At 39.6% G+C, this 21,652-nt stretch overlaps 1 protein-coding gene across 1 annotated transcript in view; it reads left to right on the top strand.

The window, feature by feature from the left end:
* The first annotated feature begins 610 nt into the window (after window positions 1-610).
* LOC139456275 (dynein axonemal heavy chain 10-like) overlaps window positions 611-21,652 on the top strand; it is a 99,866-nt gene continuing 78,824 nt past the window's right edge. Inside the window, exons 1-14 of the mRNA XM_071237899.1 lie at window positions 611-911; window positions 1,798-1,950; window positions 3,099-3,250; window positions 3,686-3,910; window positions 4,191-5,011; window positions 6,419-6,617; window positions 7,652-7,768; window positions 9,191-9,439; window positions 11,098-11,274; window positions 11,795-12,056; window positions 12,613-12,663; window positions 16,973-17,187; window positions 19,619-19,732; window positions 20,519-20,662. Of these exons, the coding sequence (XP_071094000.1) occupies window positions 695-911; window positions 1,798-1,950; window positions 3,099-3,250; window positions 3,686-3,910; window positions 4,191-5,011; window positions 6,419-6,617; window positions 7,652-7,768; window positions 9,191-9,439; window positions 11,098-11,274; window positions 11,795-12,056; window positions 12,613-12,663; window positions 16,973-17,187; window positions 19,619-19,732; window positions 20,519-20,662 (3,096 nt within the window). The 5' untranslated portion in view covers window positions 611-694. The remainder of the gene's footprint in view (window positions 912-1,797; window positions 1,951-3,098; window positions 3,251-3,685; window positions 3,911-4,190; window positions 5,012-6,418; window positions 6,618-7,651; window positions 7,769-9,190; window positions 9,440-11,097; window positions 11,275-11,794; window positions 12,057-12,612; window positions 12,664-16,972; window positions 17,188-19,618; window positions 19,733-20,518; window positions 20,663-21,652) is intronic.

Here is a 21,652-nt window from a genome sequence, read left to right on the forward strand (position 1 = left end):
AATAAAAATGTTTTCTATAAAATAACAATGCTTTGAGTGGAAGCATAATGTATCTATCTTTTTGTGTTTGGCGATTTCTTTTGTTTCAACAGAATATATATAACCACGATTAAGATAGAACTTTTCTTCATCCTCAAATGGGCCTCACGTACGCACCGACTCGCCGGAAACCAACGAGTTATCATATTTTTATGATTGGATTAATATTTCAGGAATAATTTATCTCAGAAATGAAAAAAAACTGAAGGTATATTTCTAAGTAAATATTGGAGAAAGTCTACCTATTTTAAACGCATTTTACCTTCGGCGAATTATTGGTTTCCCATAACAACAGAATATAACAACATGGCTGCCACCATGTTTACGCGAAAGTAGTTCCTAGTTTCATCCGCGGACACCTGCTTTTAGCCTAAATTTAACAATGAAGCTTTAAAATGAAATGTCGACATTTTCATTACAATAATCGGCACAAAATAGCAGGTTTCATATGTAAATTGTGATATAAAAGAAACAGATTGAAAAGACGTATCTAGGTGTAGACGGATCTATTTTATATCTCGTATGAATATAGCATTACCGTCGTCAACGCTAGTGTTTATGAAATGTCCGGTAGAAGACCTCAGTTCCCCAAAGAACATTCAACATGAAATAACAATCGGTGACATGCATTTGTGAAACACCTAAACCGATAACTATGGATGACCCTCGAATCGAATGGATTCGTAATCGAGTGCATCAATCACTTGATATCAATGAAGTAGAAGTTTTCGAAGAACTATTGGAACGGGATGACGGCGAAATAGAAAGACAACTTGGAAAATTCTTGAACGACACTCCAGATGACAATGAGTCCTCGATTTTGTTTTACAAAATTGTTCGAGAGGAAGAGGAGGAAGTTGAAGTCGAATGCGGTATATACATTTATCTAACAAATATTTATTAACTCGTGTAGCAAAATTAATAAAAAAAGAAGAATTTTACCTCAATGATTAATGAAGCACTAGAATCTATATCTTGTTATTCTGGTTCATTTGTTGTTGAGTCATAGTAAGAATACCTTTGAGAATCTGTACCAGGCGTGCCGAATGTATTAAAAAAACATATTTGCAATCTTGTATGTTGTAACACCTGTCTTAGTTGTTGGATCAAAAATATCCAAACTGATACAAAAGTTTTGCTACATTTTCTGTTGTCAAATAAATTTCATCATTAAGACTGCATGACCTGCATATGTAAGTCTCCCCCAAACACCTGTTTATTATATCGCCTAGCTGGTCCTGTCTTAATGCAATTTAGGAAATCAACCCTAATTGTTTTTCTTTTAGCAAATGAATAAACCGTCCATGATACCACACCTTTGTATGAATCGGGTTACTATCTTGTAACAGCCAATGATGCTTACAGGCGGCACAACTCCTCATTACGGTCTAGAGATCCTTCATTAATAATATTATACATAACGCAATGACCGAGAGTAATATAACAAGATTGTGTGTTGACGGACATGTTGAATGTTTTGACATGTTTCAACTACTAAGGAAATGAGCATGTTTCCATCCGTATCCTCCCCCCCATCCCCACCCCCCAAAAAAGCAACCTGTTCATTTATTGGACAAGTTACATGATAACAAATATAGAATTGATAAATTTAGTGTAAAAGTCTCAATTTGTCAATAATATCAGTTTTCTTTTTCATTATCTATCGAGAATCTTGTTCTGAAGTGTTTGCTGTTAGAAAACATGTCATTTTATAATTGTCACTAACATGTTTAACCGAGTATCATTAATGTGATTCAGAGCCGGAGATTCCTGACATTCAGCAGGAGGAGGAAGGTGGGGAGGGGGAGGGGGATACTGCAGCTGGGGAGGACGATCCTGCAGCAGAACAAGCTCTTCCAGTCTCCACCCCCACAGGCACAGAGAGGGAGGAAGAAACACCCAGCAGAAAAGGTCAGTACTAATGATGATAATAACAATGGTTGATTGTTTCTCATCTCCCGTCCTAAATTACTGTCTCACTGAAAAAAAAAGAGGAAAATGTTTGATTAATATCTATCCATCTATCTATTAAAAAATTTCCCATATTATGAAAATATTTTGCAATTGGTGATATAATGTAGGGCAAGGTTCCATGCCACTGGGATAGGATGACATGCACTGAGCCAAAATACCAACCCACCAGATGAATTAGGTGGTCGAAAGTGACCTGAAAGTTTGGATAGTAATCAGTAGATAGTTTGGATAGTAGATCAATCACTGGTTTGTCTGACTCAACTACTTCCATGTTCTTTTGGTAAGACTGTAGACATACTGTAAATCTTGATCTTGACGGTGAATTAAATGCGAAAAATTGCAAGTGGTCTTTGCTCGCATTATTACACATCGCATTTATATCAACAATAAGACATGTTGGTTAGCAGAAATACCAACTTAGACATACTCTGAAAACAAACAACTATGTATTCCACATCACTGTTTATTGAGCAGCACTTGTTACAAGTATATAAACAATTTCATTCAAACACTAATTACATCCTGTGAATTGTCACTGCTTGGGTCAAGACAAGCGTTCTACTCACTCATGTCATCACTGATCGCACCTGCAAGTCCAGACAGACGCCACCCAACACAGTGTCTTTGACTGTTTGCGACTGCATCAAAGGCCGACACGAGCCAGCGGGCATGTATTGTTTTAGCTGAAGTACTCTACTCAGCGCTAATAAGCGGTGCTATTTGGTGTGTGATTGGATTAATTTAAGGTTGGATTAAGGTGAGGATTCTCCTGTAAACCTGACAGAGGACATTTTTAGATAGAAATCCACTGATGCTTTAGAGGAGGGGGTGTTGCATTCATATGGAGTCGCATTTTTGGCTAGGGACCAGCGGTCGCATTCTTTTGGAGACGCATTAATTTCACGTTTTACAGTATATTGCTATGTGCACTGTTAAATAAGAAACAACAAACAAATTAATTAATAGTATCTTTGCATGTTGCAAATCAAGTTTGCATATGAGATACCTGTTCAGACATGGCAACATTCTGAAATAATGTTGAATATTATTAGAAACAGTCATTAGGAATGATGTTTTTACTTCAGGTAAGAAGAAACGTAAAGGAAAAGAAACACCCTCTGAGTTGGAGGCTGACACTCCACGAGAATCTGAGCCTGAAGCCAAACCTGAGGCTGATCCTGCTACAGAGGAAGGACAGGGAGAAGATGGGGAAGAACTAGACGTTGTTCAGAGGACAGTTAGTACAGATTAATTCAAATCATTAATGACATATGTTGAATTGAGGATACAAATAGTCTACTAACATATGTACACATCAATTGCAATGTCCCCCCCCCAATTTGAAAGTCCTGGTCCTTATAACCCTAAAGTTAACAGAGGGGTCCCTTGATTCAAATATTATAGCTGCAAACCTCAGGGATCCCGGGGCACTCGGGTAGCCTAGTGGTTAAAGCGTTCGCTCGTCACGCCGAAGACCTGGGTTTCGCTTCCGACATGGGTATAATGTGTGAAGCCAATTTCTTCTGGAGTCTCCCGCCGTGATATTGCTGGCATATATCTAAAAGCGGTGTAAAACCATACTCGCTCACCCAAGGATCCCAGGGCCCCTCGTTTTATAAAGAAATGAACTGGTATAACACCACACTCAACCATTGTTTGCTTTGATTCACAGAAGATCATCATTCAGAAGGTATGGCGGACATACTTGTACATGTGCTACCAGCACCTCCCTGAGAAAGTCTCAGACCAGGATAGTGTCTACTTCCTGCGTAACACCGCCGGCATGGTGCCACTACCAAACACACTGGACGAAGCCAATGAGATGCTGCCGGGATACTTTGAGTTCGGTCTTCTTAATGGTCATTCACTTGTCATGTTGGAGCAAATCATCACTCAGGTAACAGGCCACTAGTCTTTAATTGTTGTTTGGTTGTTTAATGCCACACTCAGCAATATTCCAGCTATATGACATTGGTTAGTAAGTAATCAAGTCTGGACCAGACAAACAAGTGATTGACATTAGTTTGTTTTTCTGCTGTAATATGTGTGCAATGAATTATTTAATATTTAAATGATAATGGGTTCATAATCAGTTCATATTCTTGGACACTGACACAAAGTCCTAAACATTCTTTTCAATATTGGTATTAGTAATGACAAGCGCCCTACACTTTCAGGTTTATATGCCTCTCCTCTCCTACAACCAACACAAAAATGGAGATAGTCGAACAGGGACTAAGATGTCTGACCAGAGGTCAATGAGTCGGCAGGACACTGAGGTCAGCCAGTCAGAAGGTGGCGATGAGGAAAAGGATGAAAAAGAGGTCAACGTTGCTGAAACACGAGCTCGGGCACTTCTGAGAGATGAGTTCCTTATATCAATGCAGAAATTTGCTTCCAGCATCAGCCGCACCTTACAACAGATTGAAGGGGAGGTGCGCCTCGAGATACCTGAGGTCGTGATCCCGGAGAATATCGAGGAGATCACCAGCAATCAGGAATTGCTACAGCTTGTAACGGATAAATGCAATGAGTGGGCTAAGCAGGTCCAAACAGCCCTGGAACAACAACTAAGGAAAACCCCTCTTGGGAAAGGGCCCCTCGCTGAGATTGACTTCTGGCGAGAACGAAACGCAGCTCTTAGCGCTTTGACCGAACAGCTGAAACTTTCGACAGTTCGTCAAATGTTGGACATGTATATACAGATTGACTTAGATTTCGAGGACCCAAGGACGGGGTTGAACAAGTATTATGTGGAAGCGAAAGACAACGTTCGTTTTCTGTCCACTCTTGAAAGACATTTCAAGAATATTGCTCATGGTGCTACATTCCAGATAGTCATTGAGACGATTCCGTCCATGATGAATGCGTTACGCATGGTGTGGATCATCTCGCGGCATTACAACAAAGACGAGAGGATGGTTCCTCTGATGGAGCGGATTGCCTTGGAGCTGGCTGACCGGGTGGCTAAAGTTATCGACATTCGGACCTTATACAGGTACAGTTTAGATTATACTTCGTTTAAATTATTCGCTTTTTTCGGAAATATTCAATAGGTCTTTCTAAGGCAGCAGTATGTCAATTCAGTCGATGAATAATCTACTCTGGGCCAGACAAACCAGTGGTTGATAGCATGTGTAGGGGACCTACACTTCCAGGTCAAGATAACACACAGTAAACACTTTAACCTCTAGATCTAGATCCGACCTTTATGACAAGGGGCAGTGGAGTAGCCGTGTGGTTGAAGCATTCACTCGTCACGCCGAGGACCTGGGTTCAATTCCCATTTCTGGTGTCCCCTGCCATGATATTGCTGGAATATTGTTAAAAGCGGCGTAAAATCAAACTCACATACTCACTGGAATCACTACAACCTGATTATAATCGACCCATGAGGATCCGGGTTAGAATAGGTCTTTAGTAACCCATACTTGCCCTAAAAGGTGACCATGGTGACTATGCTTGTTGTAATAGGCGACTAACAGGATTGGTGGTGAGGCCTTCTGACATGGTTGATGCATGTCATCGTATCCCAATTGCGTGGATCGATGCTGATGATGTCAACCATTAGATTGTGTGGTCCAGACTCAATTATTTACAGACCTCCATCATATAGTTGGAATATTGCTGAGTGCTGCGGTAAACAAGAAACAAACAAACAAGATTATAATCCTTGGTTTGTTGGCATCATATCCAGGCTCATGGGTTTTACCAGAGTGGTAATTGTCTGAAACCTGCTCCCCTTCAGGCTTTCCTCCCACATGAAACTGACACCCCTGAGTGAAACTGAAATATTGTTACAAGTGGCTTTAAACTCAAATTGCTCATTCTCTCATTCAGCACCATACCCGTGCTCGTGGGTTTCACCGAATTGGTAAACGTCTGAGACCTGCTTCACTTGGAGCTTTCCTGCCACATTAAGCTGACATGCAGTGATATAACTAGAATACTGTTAAAGGCGGAGTTAAACACAACTCACTCACTCACTCATGCCAGGATCTACTGCTTACCTGCTTTCGTCCCACATTGAGCTGATATGCTGTGACACGACATGATGTAGTGAGTGAGTGAGTGAGTGAGTTGGGTTTAACGTTATATCGCGGTGTGTCTGCTTAATGTGGGAGGAAAGCCTGAAGTGATGCAGGTCTCAGATGTTTACCACTTCGGTGAAACCCACGAGCACGGGTATGGTGCTGACAAACCTTGAAACATAATCGGGGCGAACCAGGATTCGAACCCACAATCATAGGTTTCTTTAGTGCCCAAGAGACGCAACTCTGCACAGCGAATCGTGGCGCCTTAGACAACTTGGCCACCCGTGCCCCCTCGCACAATGTAACTGTCTATTCTTTCTGTTAATAAACCTTAGTTACATGCTTCTTTATGATCGAAACTGGTTTTCCAGAAATGGCACAGAGGAGGTAAAACAGAAGACAGAGGAAGCAAAGAAAATGTTGATAGTCTGGAAGGATTCTTACTTTGAAGTGCGAGCAAAGATTGAGCAGTCTGGGCGGGACCAGAGATGGGAGTTTGATCGGAAGCGACTGTTTGATCGGACAGAGTACATGGCCGGAATATGCCAGGACCTATACAACGTGGCCCAGGTGAGTTCTGGAATTACTCTTCAAACCCTTCTGGTGAATACAGATGTATCTTACTTAGAGAACAATATTTGGCCCTAAATCTGCAGTAAACATCTGTGAGATTCTTAAAAGGGAAATATACATTTTCTAACTCATATTAATATAGTTTGATTTAATGTGATGGCTTAGCCAAGGTCACTGAGAACAGGATTAATAAAGAGGAATGCATAGTTAACATTAATCCATTGAATGCAATGTTAAAATGCATTGTGAAAGGATCTCTGAATTAAGATGATAAGAAGTATTAAGACATCCTAATATTATATACCTGAGTTTCATCCATAGATATATATCCGTAGTTCCGTAGGATTTAAAATTCAGTTTGTGACTTGAGCAACTGGTTCGGAACCCGAGTCTAGTTCAATTTCATTTGGTCTAGTAAACTCAGCTGGCACTAGTTCATATAATAACAACCCGGGTAGAATAGGTCTTCAGCAACCCATGCTTGCCATAAATGGCGATAATGCTTGTCTTAAGAGGTGACTAACGGGATCGGGTGGTCAGGCTCGCTGACTTGGTTTGATACATGTCATCGATCCCAAGTGCGTGGATTGATGCTCATGATATTAATCACTGCATTGTCTGGTCCAGACTTGCTTATTTCCAGACTGCCGCCATATAGCTGCAATATTGCGGCGCTAAACAACAAACCAACATCATACAATAACACTATTGTCAGGAGAAAATGATGCTAAGAAGCACGTTCAAACTGGGTAGATTTCAAAGTGTTTGGTACAGATTGAAAGTTAAAAATTAATTGTCTTTTTATACTCATTGGTTAAAAATATGGCAACCCTATTCTAAACAAAAAGCTAAAACACTAACTTTCTTGTAACCTGAGTCTTGATGTCACTGTTATGTGAAAGTCAATGTATAAACTCCACCCAAAAGTCACTATGATAGGAGTTTATTATAGATTTGTTGTTGTTCTATTTGGTAGTTGCAAAATGATCTGCATAGCTACATTTGTGTATATCTATGTTTTTGGTGCGCAGGTCCTGGAGGAATTCTACAACATCTTTGGTCCTGAGTTGAAGGCTGTCACTGGGGACCCCAAAAGGATTGAAGATGTGCTAACTAGAGTTGATGCCCTTGTCACACCACTCGAGGAGGTAACACCCTTTTGATCTTCCTGATGCAATCCAATGCTTCAACATTTATGTATTTGGCCTCATTTATTCAATTATTTTGTTCATTGATCGTGTTGGTGGACAAAATAAAAAATAAAAATAAAATTTCAAATATTTCCTTAAATTGATACTTCATAAGTATTGATACTGAAGCATTGTTTGCGAACAATAGCTGATAACCCACGAGCTTACTTGGCTCAGATTGCCTTATTCGGCAAGAGAAGTTTCTGCTCCAGTGACCACAGCATGAGTAGGCTCATTAGCAGGTCAGGAAAGGCTTCTGATGAGAATCTCCCTGCCTGGTTGCTGCAACATGGGTGACTTCATATGACTGAGGACCGCCTCCGTGGTCTAGTGGTGGAGCGTCTGCCCGGAGAGCGGAAGGTCCGGGGTTAGATCCCCGGCCGCGTCATACCACAAGACGTTAAAAGATGGTACTTGTTAACCTGTCTGGCGCTCTGCATAAAATGGCTAAAACAAAGACTGTTCGACTAGGAATCAGTATACTGTGTCTGAGTGGGGTATTCATGTTAAACTGCGGCATGGTATCTCAGTGAGCTACCACTATAAATCGGCATTAGTCCGGACTAGTACAAGCAGCAACACACACACACACACACACACACACACATGCACGTCGCTATATAAGTGCAATAATCTTGGACGCGACGTTAAACCCAATTTCATCTCACCTCATATGACTGAGACATTTATATTGCAATCAAGGTTTTGATAAACACTGACTTCTAATCCAATCAAGCTGTCAATAAAGATTTTGAAACTCGTTTGTAAGGAAAACACACAGCTTTCTCTTCAATTTGCCTCTTATATTAAAACATTAGTTTATTCTGCGCAGGGCTTGGGTTGTCAGCTCTGCTGTGCGGAGCGCTACTGTTTCAGCTTGAGAATAGAATCGTGCATGAACTATTGGTGTAACGTCACACTCGATAGTAATTTCATGCTTGATGTTATGACACTCAGAACGGTCGATGTCCTGGCCCTTTGAGGGTTGGGAAACTAAAGAAAAAACAACTAATGTAAAAATGTTTTGGGGATTTGAAAAAACAAAGGGTAATGTCACATCTCCTATTTGCCTATTTTCCTAGCTTCTTTTCATCAATGAAATTGGTTTGTAGATTTGGCAGTTAAAAAAGTTTTTAACAGTTTTGTTGGTGTTAAGTGATAGATTTGCTATTTGGAAAAAGAGTTCTTTTGCAAGGTCCAAAGGGTAGAGAAAGTGGCATTGAGCCACTCAATTTGGGAGATTCAAGGGGAGATAATTTTACAATTTTGTTTCAAAGTTGTCTCCCTTGAAGACTTTTTTTTAGAAATTGTTTACATGTCGTGATGACAGAATATGTTTGTTTTGATTAAGTTTTATGGAATTTCAATTTCGATTTTCAGGTGACCTTTGACCCCTTCAGTCAGCAAGACCAGAAGCACTGGAAACGGGTGATGGAGTCCTTCAACAAGGAGGTCCTCGCTATCGAGGGAGAAGCCAAGATGTTCATTGATGAATCTTTCCAATCACTTCGATCTGCTGAAGGAGCTTTTGACATGTTGCTCAACTTCAAACACATCAGGTCACGAGAGGCCATTAACAACCAGATGATGCAGAAGTTCACTGACATTTTGTCCCAGTATAGCAAGGAGGTGATGGTCTTTGTCAGCTTGTTTTTTATATGACAAAGAGTAGGTAAGGGTGTTATTGATGGGAAATGTAGTATCATACATGTGATACCTCCCGATCCGTCCATGAGGCTCACGGATTACTGAACCTAATCATGGTCTCCCCCTCTGGGGTCCCATTTGACATTCATGGGCCTTTGTTGAGTAATCAACTGGTAATTAAATCCATACGGTGAACAATCTAACAATATAAAGTGTAAAGAAAACATGGATAGTTGCAACAGCTAGGTGCCTGAAGGGTTGAACTTGAAACGGATCATCAGCCATGTGCTTATCACTTCCTGTTGTCAGCGTGTTTATTTCTGCATTATTTTACCCGTGAAGACTCCGGGGTAGAATTGGTCTTCAGCAAGCCATGCTTGCCGTAAATGGCGACTATGCTTGTTGTAAAAGGCGACTAATGGGATCGGGTGGTCAGGCTCGCTGACTTGGTTGATGCATGTCCTCGATCCCAATAGCGTGGATCGATGCTCATGATATCAATCACTGGATTGTCTGGTCCAGACTCGATTATTTACAGTCTGCCGTCATATAGCTGGAATATTGCTGAGTGCGGCGTTAAACAACAAACCAAACCAACCAACCTGCATTATTTGAAACATACTTAGATACATATGCTGGCCCAGTTTTACATGACGTCATTGGTTATCAGATTTATCAGAAACTATGCTAAAACGTCACTCTATCGCAATGTTACGCCGTTAAACTTGCGAGAAAAAAATATATAAGACCAGCAAGTGCTGTCTCCAGAAAGAACACTGTACACGACTGGTTCATTTGGTTATCCAAATAGTGCGTTATATGATCAGGGTTCCTCATAGGGTGTCAAAGTTAAGTAAACCTCATGTTAATTTTCCTTATAGCTGACATCCTGACTCCTTTGAACAGAAATATCAACACATCAAACTTTGTCAGATTTGGCGAGAATGTATCATGTTATTAAATTACGCAAATTGATTGGCTAATAGTTAGCTTGCTTCCCAGATCGGAAATCTAATTTGCATACAACGCTGTTAGTCAACCTATGAGATTTATACACCTTCAGGTCAGAATTGTCTTTGGCACGTGGTCCTATGCACAGCGCACAGGTCACAAGTCAGGTGAAGTTAAGCAATGTCGGTCACGGAGAGTCCTTGGATGGGTTAAGTCCTGCGCCACACTGAAGCACATTTAACACATGTGGTGTCTCTTTGGGCATGGGACTTTGTTTGAAATATGCCTCTGTCATTACCCATTTAGTCCTGCAATTAATCAAATTAATGCTAAATATGAAACCGCAGGGTTAGAAACTAACAGTTTTTGTCCACTACTCCTTATAATGATAACATATAGCAAAATCCTTAAAATGGGACAATTTCTACTAGTCCTTAGGATACCTTTACTATTGGGCAGTTTGGTAAGGACTATAGGACAAGTGCCAATTTCTAACACTGAACCGGCTGATCAATTAATATTGTACGTAACTGAATTTCTTTTTCTGAGTAGGGCAAACAAACTATCACTTGAGAAGGGCTGAATATTACCATGTCATCTTGTTTATAAGAAATGCAAAATACATGTTATTTTACAGCGAAAATGACCAATCCAGAACACTGAAAATAAAACGTTTGTTGTATTTTCAGGTAGAGATAATGAACAGCCTATTCAGGAACTACCACGAGAGTCCGCCTCTACACAAGAACAATCCCCCTGTGTCCGGCTCCATCTTCTGGGAACGCTCACTCTTCCATCGCATCAAACACACAGTCATCCGCTTCCAGTCCATGGAAGATATGATGTCATCAGAGAGAGGGAAGGCGGTAAGTTAGGGGTAGTAATGGTCTTTAGCAACCCGTGCTTGTCATAAGAGGCGACTAACAGGACTACCAAATTGTGCTGAGGACAAGAGAAAATACAGAGGAGGTTCTCTTTAACAAGTAGCATTTGAGGGCTTTAATTCTGAACCGACAGTGCAGATTTTTTATATTTTTCTTTATTTCTTTAAAATGTGAAGTAGGTTTGCAATAAGGAAATGTTGAGGCATGAGGAATAGGGAAAGAAACAAGTTTAGAGTTACCTCCCTTCTGTTAAAGACACTGATCTGTTATGAACCGTCAAAATTCCTTGTGTTTTGAAGCTTTTGAGATAAATTGTCAGCAGGTTTTGATTATATTTATTCAACTAATTTATCATCTTGATAGGGACAGTAAATGCTGTTTTATTTTTTAACATTTTACTTAGTTTTGAAAAAAAGTCTTGCCTTATGCATTTCAATATATGGCTATGTCGTCAGATGCTATAGAGATATAAAACCGTTCTCTCTCCTCTTCATAACTCCAGTCCCGAGCCAACTACCTGCGTGTAGGCAAACAGATGAAAACTTACGAGGACCAGAAGTATGAGATGTGGCGAGAGACGGTGGAGCAGGTGCTGCCATCGCTGCTGAAACGGAATCTGCTGGTGAAACCATCCCATCTACAGAGTCATCAGCTTCATCTACAGCATCAGCTGCAGATTCAACAGCAGGCTGTTCAACAACAGCAACAACAGCAGCAGCAGCAACATCATGGTGCTGGTGATGAAGCTGGGGAAGATGGAACAGGTTAGTGATGGGTTTTTTAAATAAATTTTTATATTTATCAACCCCTTTGGTCATGGACAGTTGGAAAAAGAATGGTCAGTGATTATATGACATGATACAGGGTTTACAAGAAATAAGATGTACACATGTTCAATGTCTTCAAATGAAATGTTTGTTGGTTTTGTAATTGTCATCATGAGTTGTTTATTGTTAAGGTTTTGATCTCTGATACCAATATTACGTGTTAAATATTTTTGACTCTCTTGCTCAAACACATCAATTCTAGCATATTTCATATCATTGTAGCATGATATTCCTTAAGCTCTATGAATTTTCACTCAATTTTTCTGTTCATGTTTTCCACAAATGATTTGCAAAATGTTATAGTTCTACATTATAAGTTACATTGATGTTAAATTTCACTCATGAGCACAGCGGTTTTGGCATGATACATGCTTGTTTTAAAAATAATCTGAAGTATGCCTCTGTATTGCCTGTTATGAAGTATTTCTCACATCTAAAGCTTGGTCACTTGGTCACTTGTTACTTGTCACATATGTATTCTGTGCTTGTCCAGTGGTGCAGTCAGAATTGACCGAAACAATAGCACAAACGCAGGATCAAGATGGTATGTCAAGGGTTTGGCGTGATGTGTGCACGTGGTGGCAATGTTTTTCTTGTATTTTTTAGTCTTGATCTAACTGGATCATGGTGTTATTTTCACTGCATGGGGCACTTGTGTTTTTAGTTACACAGTGAAAATCGAACTGCAAAAACGTCACAATTCAAAAGTGGGTCAACATATGTGTTTTGAAGCAAGTTGAGACACATCAGGGAAAATGATGATTTCTCATCAGTAGCCTTCATAATGACAGTGGGCAATCTAAATGAAGTTGAAATCTCTGCTGGCAGTGTTCTAAATTCAGTAAAGGGATCCTTGTCATAACCCTTACTTAAAAACAAAGTTCTAGAAGGACCCTGGATTCAAATACCACAGGAGCAATCCTCATGGACAGACACCTGGTCCCACTTGCACAAAGCAATCTTAGCGCTAAGATGATCATAACTCCCATACTTTAACATAGGCTTAAGATAATCTTGACCCTAAAATGGCTTTGTGCAAGTGGGCCCAGCACTTCCTTTTGAACACTGACTGGTCTTAAGGATGCTTTTAATGTGGCGCTGGCTGCTTTGTGCGAGTGCTAAATAGTTTTCCGAATCATTCCACTTAAAAGTCATCAAGTCTCCGCCATTCATTCCTTGCATGATGTTATACCATGATACTTGACTCATTTTTGAATTGTGATGCAAGCAGTCTCTCAGTGTGTCTTAAATGATTTATGTACAGATGTATGTCAATCTCATTCAAATTACATTTGTTACTCCGATTCCATACCTTTCCATCAAGATCTGACAAGCCCCTGTGTCAGGTGAGCTTTCTAATGAGCAATCAGCGTGAAGGCTTCTAAATCCTCAGCACGATTCAGAGCAACATATCTAACCTCAGAATCTTGAAATGAACTTAAACTGGCAGTTCTGAATGGAGAAAAATATATAGGCTGTTGTGATGTGAATATTTCACACCCTGAATTTCAAAATTGAGTTTCTTAAACAAATGAGATCTGAATTTCTATTTAAAACAACCAGTTTGGCAATGAAGCATTTTTAGAAAACTGACACTGATTGGCTGAGTTAATCAATCTCTTTCACAAGTCACTGAGGGTTCATCTGATGCGACAACCTATTTAGGGTTTGTCAGATCTTGATAAGGAGAGGCATCATCTCGGATTAAAAGCTGAATTAAATGAGATCGAGATGCATGTCCATGGAGCAGCAAACATTCACATTCACTTTTGCAAATATATTTTATATACAATAAACAAATATTTTCTGTGTCAAGTGTTTATAATTAAGACTAGGGAGATATTGGTGAGGTTTGGATCCTTAAGTATTTTTATCAAGAGATTTTCATCATTAAAAGGCAATATTGAATTACGAATGTAGTTCTAACATTTTTATGCAGATTTTTGTAAAACGATTGAGATTGGAGGCATTTTTATTTATTTTCAATTTTTTTATACAAATTGTCAAGGCATCTGTCTATGGATGTGATTTATATGAAACATGAATGTGGTTGGGCTTATTATGTATTTTTCTCAGACAGACAGACAGAAGTTTATTCAATATTTAGGCCATATGACCTATAGTACAGAAGTGGGTTTTTTGGTATCAACATTGTACAGTCACGTGTAGGTAATAATAAGTTTACATAAAATATTAACGTCTAATTTCAAAAATCTTCTTCAGGAATATTGACAGAGATGATATTGTATTAGCATTGCGGGAGTTCAACAAATTTTTTAATCAGTTGTTCATCTTCGTACATAGTTGAAATAATAGGGAGGTATCTATTTCTAAGAAACTGATAATATTTACAAATGAGAAGCACATGAAACTCATCCTCAACATAGCCTTCATTACAATAACGGCATAAACTACTTTTTTTATCTCGTACATTTTTCTTTCTGAGATTATTAACGTTAAAATTATGTAATGATATACGTAATTTACACAAAGATCTTCTCAAAGTTCTATCCTGAAGTACAGATACATATTTTTCAGGAACAAGTAATGATTTTATTTTTGTATAATGGCATAAAAACCTTGAGGATGATATTTGACAGTGCCAATCTCGTGCAAATATATCAAGTAATTTTTCCTTAAGCATGAAGATAAATAATTTATCATTTCCAACATCTTGAGATATCCATGCAAGAAAAAAAACAGACATACAAAGAATATTCCTGATATCAGACACCCATAAACAATATTTAAATTATGTATGGTGTATTTCACCAAGGATGAAGGGAAGACACATAGCAAGTTTCTTTAGCTGTAGTTACATCATTACATGGACCTGTGAAGATCCGGGGTAGAATAGGTCTTCAGCAACCCATGCTTGCTGTAAAAGGCGACTATGCTTGCCGTAAGAGGCGACTAATGGGATCGGGTGGTCAGACTCGCTGACTTGGTTGATGCATGTCATCGATCACAATTGTGTAGATATATGCTCATGATATAAATCACAGGATTGTCTGGTCCAGACTGGATGATGGACAGACCACCTTCATATAGCTGGAATATTGCTGAGTGCGGCTTTAAACAACAAACCAAGCAAGCAACAAGCAAGCAAGCAACATCATTACATGGGGAGAATAAAATGATGCGAGGTGGGATGCTTGGTACTGATGCTAGTGGGGATGAAAATGGGATAATATATTATGGCCTTATGTGTTAAATTAATTGAAAAGCTTGAAGTCTAGTTCAACTCTTCAAACACCAATGGATGGATTTTCATGTTTTAACTTTGTGCAAAAAGAATGATTCTCATGTATGTTTTTTTTTAGAAGTGATATTTTTATGTATTTTCTCTTACTAATTTTGGTGAACATGGTTTATTTTAACAATGGTCATGGGCAGAATGGAAACTCAGTTATGTCAAGTCATTACAAAATTATTAATAATTCAAAATGGTTGCCAGTATAGTGGTGATATGTGATGTTTTGCACGTAGCTCTGGATGTAGTTATGTAGAGTAGAAGTTTCAGCTGTGTAGATCCTGTAGTCGGGTGTTTGTTCCATGTTGTGCTGTGTTCATACAATACTTCATCATCTGTCACACTGTCCTTCATCATATCAGTATCAGGGGTTAAAGCGTTCGCTCGTGATACCGAAGACCCAAATTTGAATCCTGACATGGGTACAATGTGTGAAGCCCATTTCTGGTGTCCCCCGCCGTGATATTGCTGGAATATTGCTCGAAGTGGCGTAAAGCTATACTCACGCACTGATGTGAAACATTTATCATAAAATCAATCACAGGTTTGTATATTCTAGAGTCATATTTTTCAGGACATTGTCATTCATCTGGAATATTGCTGAGTGAGGCATTAAACCATAATGTTTAGGTGTCTTTATTCTTGGGAGTCATGTCTGTAAAGTTTTCATTTTTGGGGGGCATTATTTCACATAAACAAAACATGTGAACAGAATTTATAGTTAAACAAAAGATTTGTGAATTTGGTATCCTAATTCAGAATGATCACAACCCCATGTTATTGATGTCTTGTTTATTTGTTGTCAATCAGTTGTGTCGGTGTTAGTTCCCTGAGTGTCACGACCCCAATGACGGTGTTAGAATATGTAGAGATAGTGTATGTAAAACAAAATGATTAAAAAATCAAAATAAGTAAATTTAGTTCTATTATACAGCAACAGACTATATGAAACGTACATTCCTTCAAACAGAATGGCACTTTCAACATCCCAATATTTTTATCTATCTGAAGAAACATTTCTCCCCTGCAGACAAGCTGTCAGCCTTTAGCCTAAAATACACTTACTACTGTAAACATTGTCAAGACAAAGCACACATACAAAGGCAAGCCAGGATAAGCTCTAGCATTTTTGCTAACATTCATTCATAACATATTAAAGCTTCCAGGAAAGCTTTTTGAATAACTTTCATTCCCATGTTAAACTGTAGAGTATCAGTAGTACTCATAACCAATAGTCAGTATTATAGTACGCCAAACAGTAAGACTAACTGTTGCAGTCTCCTCCTGCAGACACGGGTGGCCCAGTGGTCTAAGGCGCCGCGATTCGCTGTGCAGAGTTGCGTCCCTTGGGCACGCCAGAAACCTATGATTGTGGGTTCGAATTCCGGTTCGCCCCGATTATGTTTCTAGGTTTGTCAGCACCATACCATACTCGTGGGTTTCACCAAAGTGGTAAACGTCTAAGACCTGCATCACTTGGGGCTTTCCTCCCACATGAAGCTGACGCGCCGTGATATAACTGGAATACTGTTTAAAGCGGCATTAAACCGAACTCACTCACTCACTGACTCCAACTGGTAATTAACGGGTCTGTTCACAGGTAACTCGTTCCATATTAAGTATGTGGTGGACTTTGACCCCCAACTGGCGGAGATTGTGGCGGAGACACGCTACATGGAGCAGCTGGGGTTCCCGGTGCCGGAGTTGGCACGGAACGTTGCACTCCAAGAGGAGAAGTACATCAAGTATGTGGATGGACTGAAGCATATGCTCATCCGCTACCATCTGCTCCTGGCATCGCTGGACAAAGCTGAGGTGAGATCAGAGCTCCAGATAAGTGTCAAATACACAAAATAAATCACCACAGCCCAATAAATTTTGAGTTGCTTAATTTCAAAACCAAATAGGGCGAAACCGCATTGTCGGTGGATCGAGAAGGGAGCTAACTCCGTTTGCCTAATCGAAAGTTTGAGGCGGGCCAACATTCGAAACTAAACGCACTTGTTGAGAATATGTACTACGTAAACAAACCCGCATTACGAACTGCTATTTTGTCTGTTTAAAATAAGTTTTATGGCTTATTATTGGATTAAAATGTACAAATGTGATGGCAATACAACAGAACTCACTTCTACGAACATCGCCAAACTAGGTCGTGGGGTCATTAATATTCATGATTTATTCCTTTTATGGAACAAGCTCTCGGAAACGTTTGAGGCTTGTATCATGTCCGAGATTAATTCAAGTGTAGACATATTTTCAGGCTTATATGTATATCGCCACCAACACTTTTGATTAGATTGATGTGTTATATACTGGAAAAAGTAGAATGAGTGGTATTGCCTCTGTAAATTTAATTTGAAGTAGATTTAAGTTTCTTGCTTTGTAACCATTTTTGTAAAAGTAGTGTGGTCAGCTATGATGACATTATTCAAACTTCAAAGACTTTTGTGCCTTTTGTGGAATTAACGTCACATTAAATGTTTTATAAAGATATTTCCCATCAATATTACAAAATATGAATAATATATAATGTCACATACCCATGCAAACTAATGACAAATGTGAGCCCACTAGCCTAAACGACTTTGTCAACCCAATGAAACCCAGCGATTTACAAATGTGGGCCCACCTGTTTCGATCACTATAAGACAGGAACAATGTGGGCCCATATTTTAGAAAATAGTTTTATGTAAGCCAAGCTAATGAAGCTTAGCAAATTTTTAATGTGGTCCCTCCTGTTGCAATCACTATGATGGAAGAATGTCTACCCACTAGGAGATATACAAATGTGGGCCCACTTGTTTCGATCACCATATATGACGGGAACAATGTAGGCCCAAATTTGAGAAAATGATTATCAATATTTAAGTAGATTTTCGCGATTAATAAATGTGGTCCCTTCTGTTGCAATCAATATGACGGAAGAACTTCTGCCCACATTTAGGAATTGATTATCAGATCTAACAAAACAACCTAACGAAGCTAGGCGAAATACAAATGTGGTCCCACTTGTTTCGATCACCATAGATGATGGGAAAAATGTGGGCCCACATTTTAGAAAATGGTTATCAGCACTAAACCAATCTTAGAAGATGTACGGATGGAAACAAACATATAATGCATTCAAACATTTAATTAAGAATATGTTTTACCTTAGGGATAAGCTGGGCATTTAATAACTGAACCAACAACGTACAGCGTGGGTGACACCATTTCTCGCAAATACGAAAACATAGAGTGACCTCCCTTTCCCAATATGAACCACTGATAATGCTGTTTCGCCCCAAATAGTGTAACAATACAGTATTATTACCCAATGTAAACACAAACAGTATTGTGAACACGAATATCTTTGCTCACCTTGATTTACTATTGAATACTGACGTCCAGTGGTAGAAACTGGCACTGGTCCTATAGTCCTTGCCAAACTGCCCAATAGTTAAGATATCATAAGGACTAGTAGAAATTTGCCATTTTTAAGGCTTTCACTCTATGTTATCATTATAAGGACTAGTGGACTAAAACTGATGGTTTCTATGGCTGATTATATAATAAACTCCACTGTAGTGAATATTGCACACATGTGCCTTACTTGCTTATTTGGAACAGACACTGTATCACTGTTGAGAGTTAATGTGACATCTTACATACTTGGGGCAGCACATGAACAGACGAAGTTACCGCATTCAACGTAATAAGCGCCCCGCTCTAATAAGCACCCACGGCGATATTTGCTAATATATTAGCTAATGAACAATCCCAATTAGCGCCCCTTCCAATTGATCAATGTACACAAGATTTATTTATTTGCATATAATACGCACTCATGTGTTATATGCACCCTTAATTGTGGGCAATTAAATTCTTGAAAAATATATCTGTCGTTTATAAAGGCTGTCAGCACACACCACGAAATTTATTTTTCAACTTTTTTTCGCAAAAATAATACTTGAATAAGAGCCTCCGTTTTCTAATTTTGAGCTCCCTGGGCGCTTATTCCGTCGAATACGGTATTCATTGGTTTCAAAGTACCCAATAACCTGGATCCAAGGGAGTGAAATGCATTGAGTAAAAAAAATAAAAAAATATCAAAGACCCAATTGGAATGATAACGCGTGAATAATTTCTCACGGCTTAAAACATTATCTGGAGACCTGTGAGATAATCAGTACAAGCTCATATTTGAAATTTAAATGATAAACACAGTTTAAGGCTTTTAAGTATGAGAGAATATCTATTTCAGTCTGCCCTATTAGAAGATCACCAGCGAGAGCTGCGTCGTGTTTTGCGACCAGGATCCAAACGTCTCAACTGGAACTCCCTGGGCATCAACGACTACGTTCAGAAGTGCATTTCTGTGAGTTCTTAAATTATTTTGTGGCCATTTTATTTTGAGATGCAGAACGTGGAAAAGGGATTATGGAACCAGAAAATATTGTCATTTAGGCAAGAATTCCCCCCAAAGAGCTTTGTGGATTCTGTTGACAATTAAAAAAGCAAAAAAGAAAACAATCTGAAAAGCAAGAGTTGTTTATTCATCTGAAAATGTTCACCACCAAAAATTGGGCATTACCCCGGATAACTGGAAGACACAAGCTTAACTAACACTGCACACATTTTCAACTTTATTGAAACAAGGAGAATCATCAGAAATGTTTTTATGTTCAGTTTATTTTTTCCCCATTTAGGGAGCCAGATATTTCTAGAAAAGACTCTACGCCTTCGTCAAAGTCTGACATCTGGAGCCTTATGACCAACCCACCCACCACCCCACCCACCACCCTACTTCTCACCTCACCGACCACCCCACTTCCCATCCCACAACTTTCCGCCATCACCGACCACCCCACTTCCCACCACACCACTTTCCACCCCACCCACCGCCCCACTTCCCACCTCACCGACCACCCCACTTTCCACCACACCACTTTCCAACCCATCACCCCACTTCCCACCCCACTTCCCACACTACCCACCACCCCACTTCCGACACCACCCACCACCCCACTTCCTACCCCACCCACCACACCCTTTTTGGTTGAAATTTTTTTTTTTCAGTTAATTTGACAATATCGATCTCCCGGGAGGTCTTTATGAAATCATCATCTGATATTGGTTCTTTATACTCTCTTGATATTTGCAGGCCACTGCGAAGTTTGAGTCTCTAGTCAACCAGGTTCAGAAGAATGCTCGTGACATCAACCAGAGGCTATTGATGATTGAGAATGCAAACCTCTTCAAGGGCCCACCACCCCTGAAGGTCCAAGACCTCCTGCCCAGCTGCAAGGTAGTCATGGTTACGTTTGTCAGTGCACTGTGGACATACAGTAGGGCTCATTTTTACAGTAGGGCTAGGGTGGGATAGTCAGGTACTTAGGTCGAGTGGGTCCAGAGTAGAATCCGGGTACCCACAGGACTACCCCGATAAAAGTTGCTTATGTTTGCAATTCTTTCGGACTATGCACACATTGTTTCCGACTTTTGTACGCTTGAGTAAAGATATGACTTCAGTGGACTTCAGTGTGTGCTTGACCTGATTGTTTTATATATATGTGTGTGTAAATAGCATTGCCAGGGCATCAGTTAAACAATGCTCATAATATCAATCACTGGATTGTCTGGTCCAGACTCGATTATTTCAGACTGCCTTCATATAGCTGGAATATTGCTGAGTGCAGCGTTAAATAACAAACAAACAAACAAAACCCAATGGAACATTATGTACCCAACTCTTGAGACCTACAGCGGGTACCTGGGTATTGTCGGGGAATATGGGGGTGGGTACCCAGGTCGTACATTTGGACTCGTCTCAGCCCTTGTGTACAGGCTGCAGACATCTGCAATAACAGGTCTATTACAAATCTTTGCCCAGTGTATGTTAAAGAGCATTAAGGATGAAAAACTATATTATAAAGATACTGTTATCTATATTCTTTCATGTAACTTATAATGCCTAAAGGAGATATAGACTGGAAAAGGTTTCTTGTTTGTTTGTTTGTTTGTTGTTTAACGCCGCACTCAGCAATATTCCAGCTATATGACGGTGGTAAATAATCAAGTCTGCATCAGACAATCCAGTGATTGACAACATGAGCATCAATCAACGCAATTGGGATCGATGACATGCAAGCCTGACCACCCGATCCCGTTAGTCGCCTCTTACGACATAGTCGCCTTTTATGGCAAGCATGAGTTGCTGAAGACCTATTTTACCCCAGATCTTCATGGGCCAGGAAAGGTTTCTGTGCAGATGACAGTTTTAGTCATACACCTTCAT

Source organism: Haliotis cracherodii, unplaced genomic scaffold, assembly GCF_022045235.1.
Source record: "Haliotis cracherodii isolate W230 unplaced genomic scaffold, xgHalCrac1.p SCAF_11, whole genome shotgun sequence".
NCBI classification, from domain to species: domain Eukaryota; kingdom Metazoa; phylum Mollusca; class Gastropoda; order Lepetellida; family Haliotidae; genus Haliotis; species Haliotis cracherodii.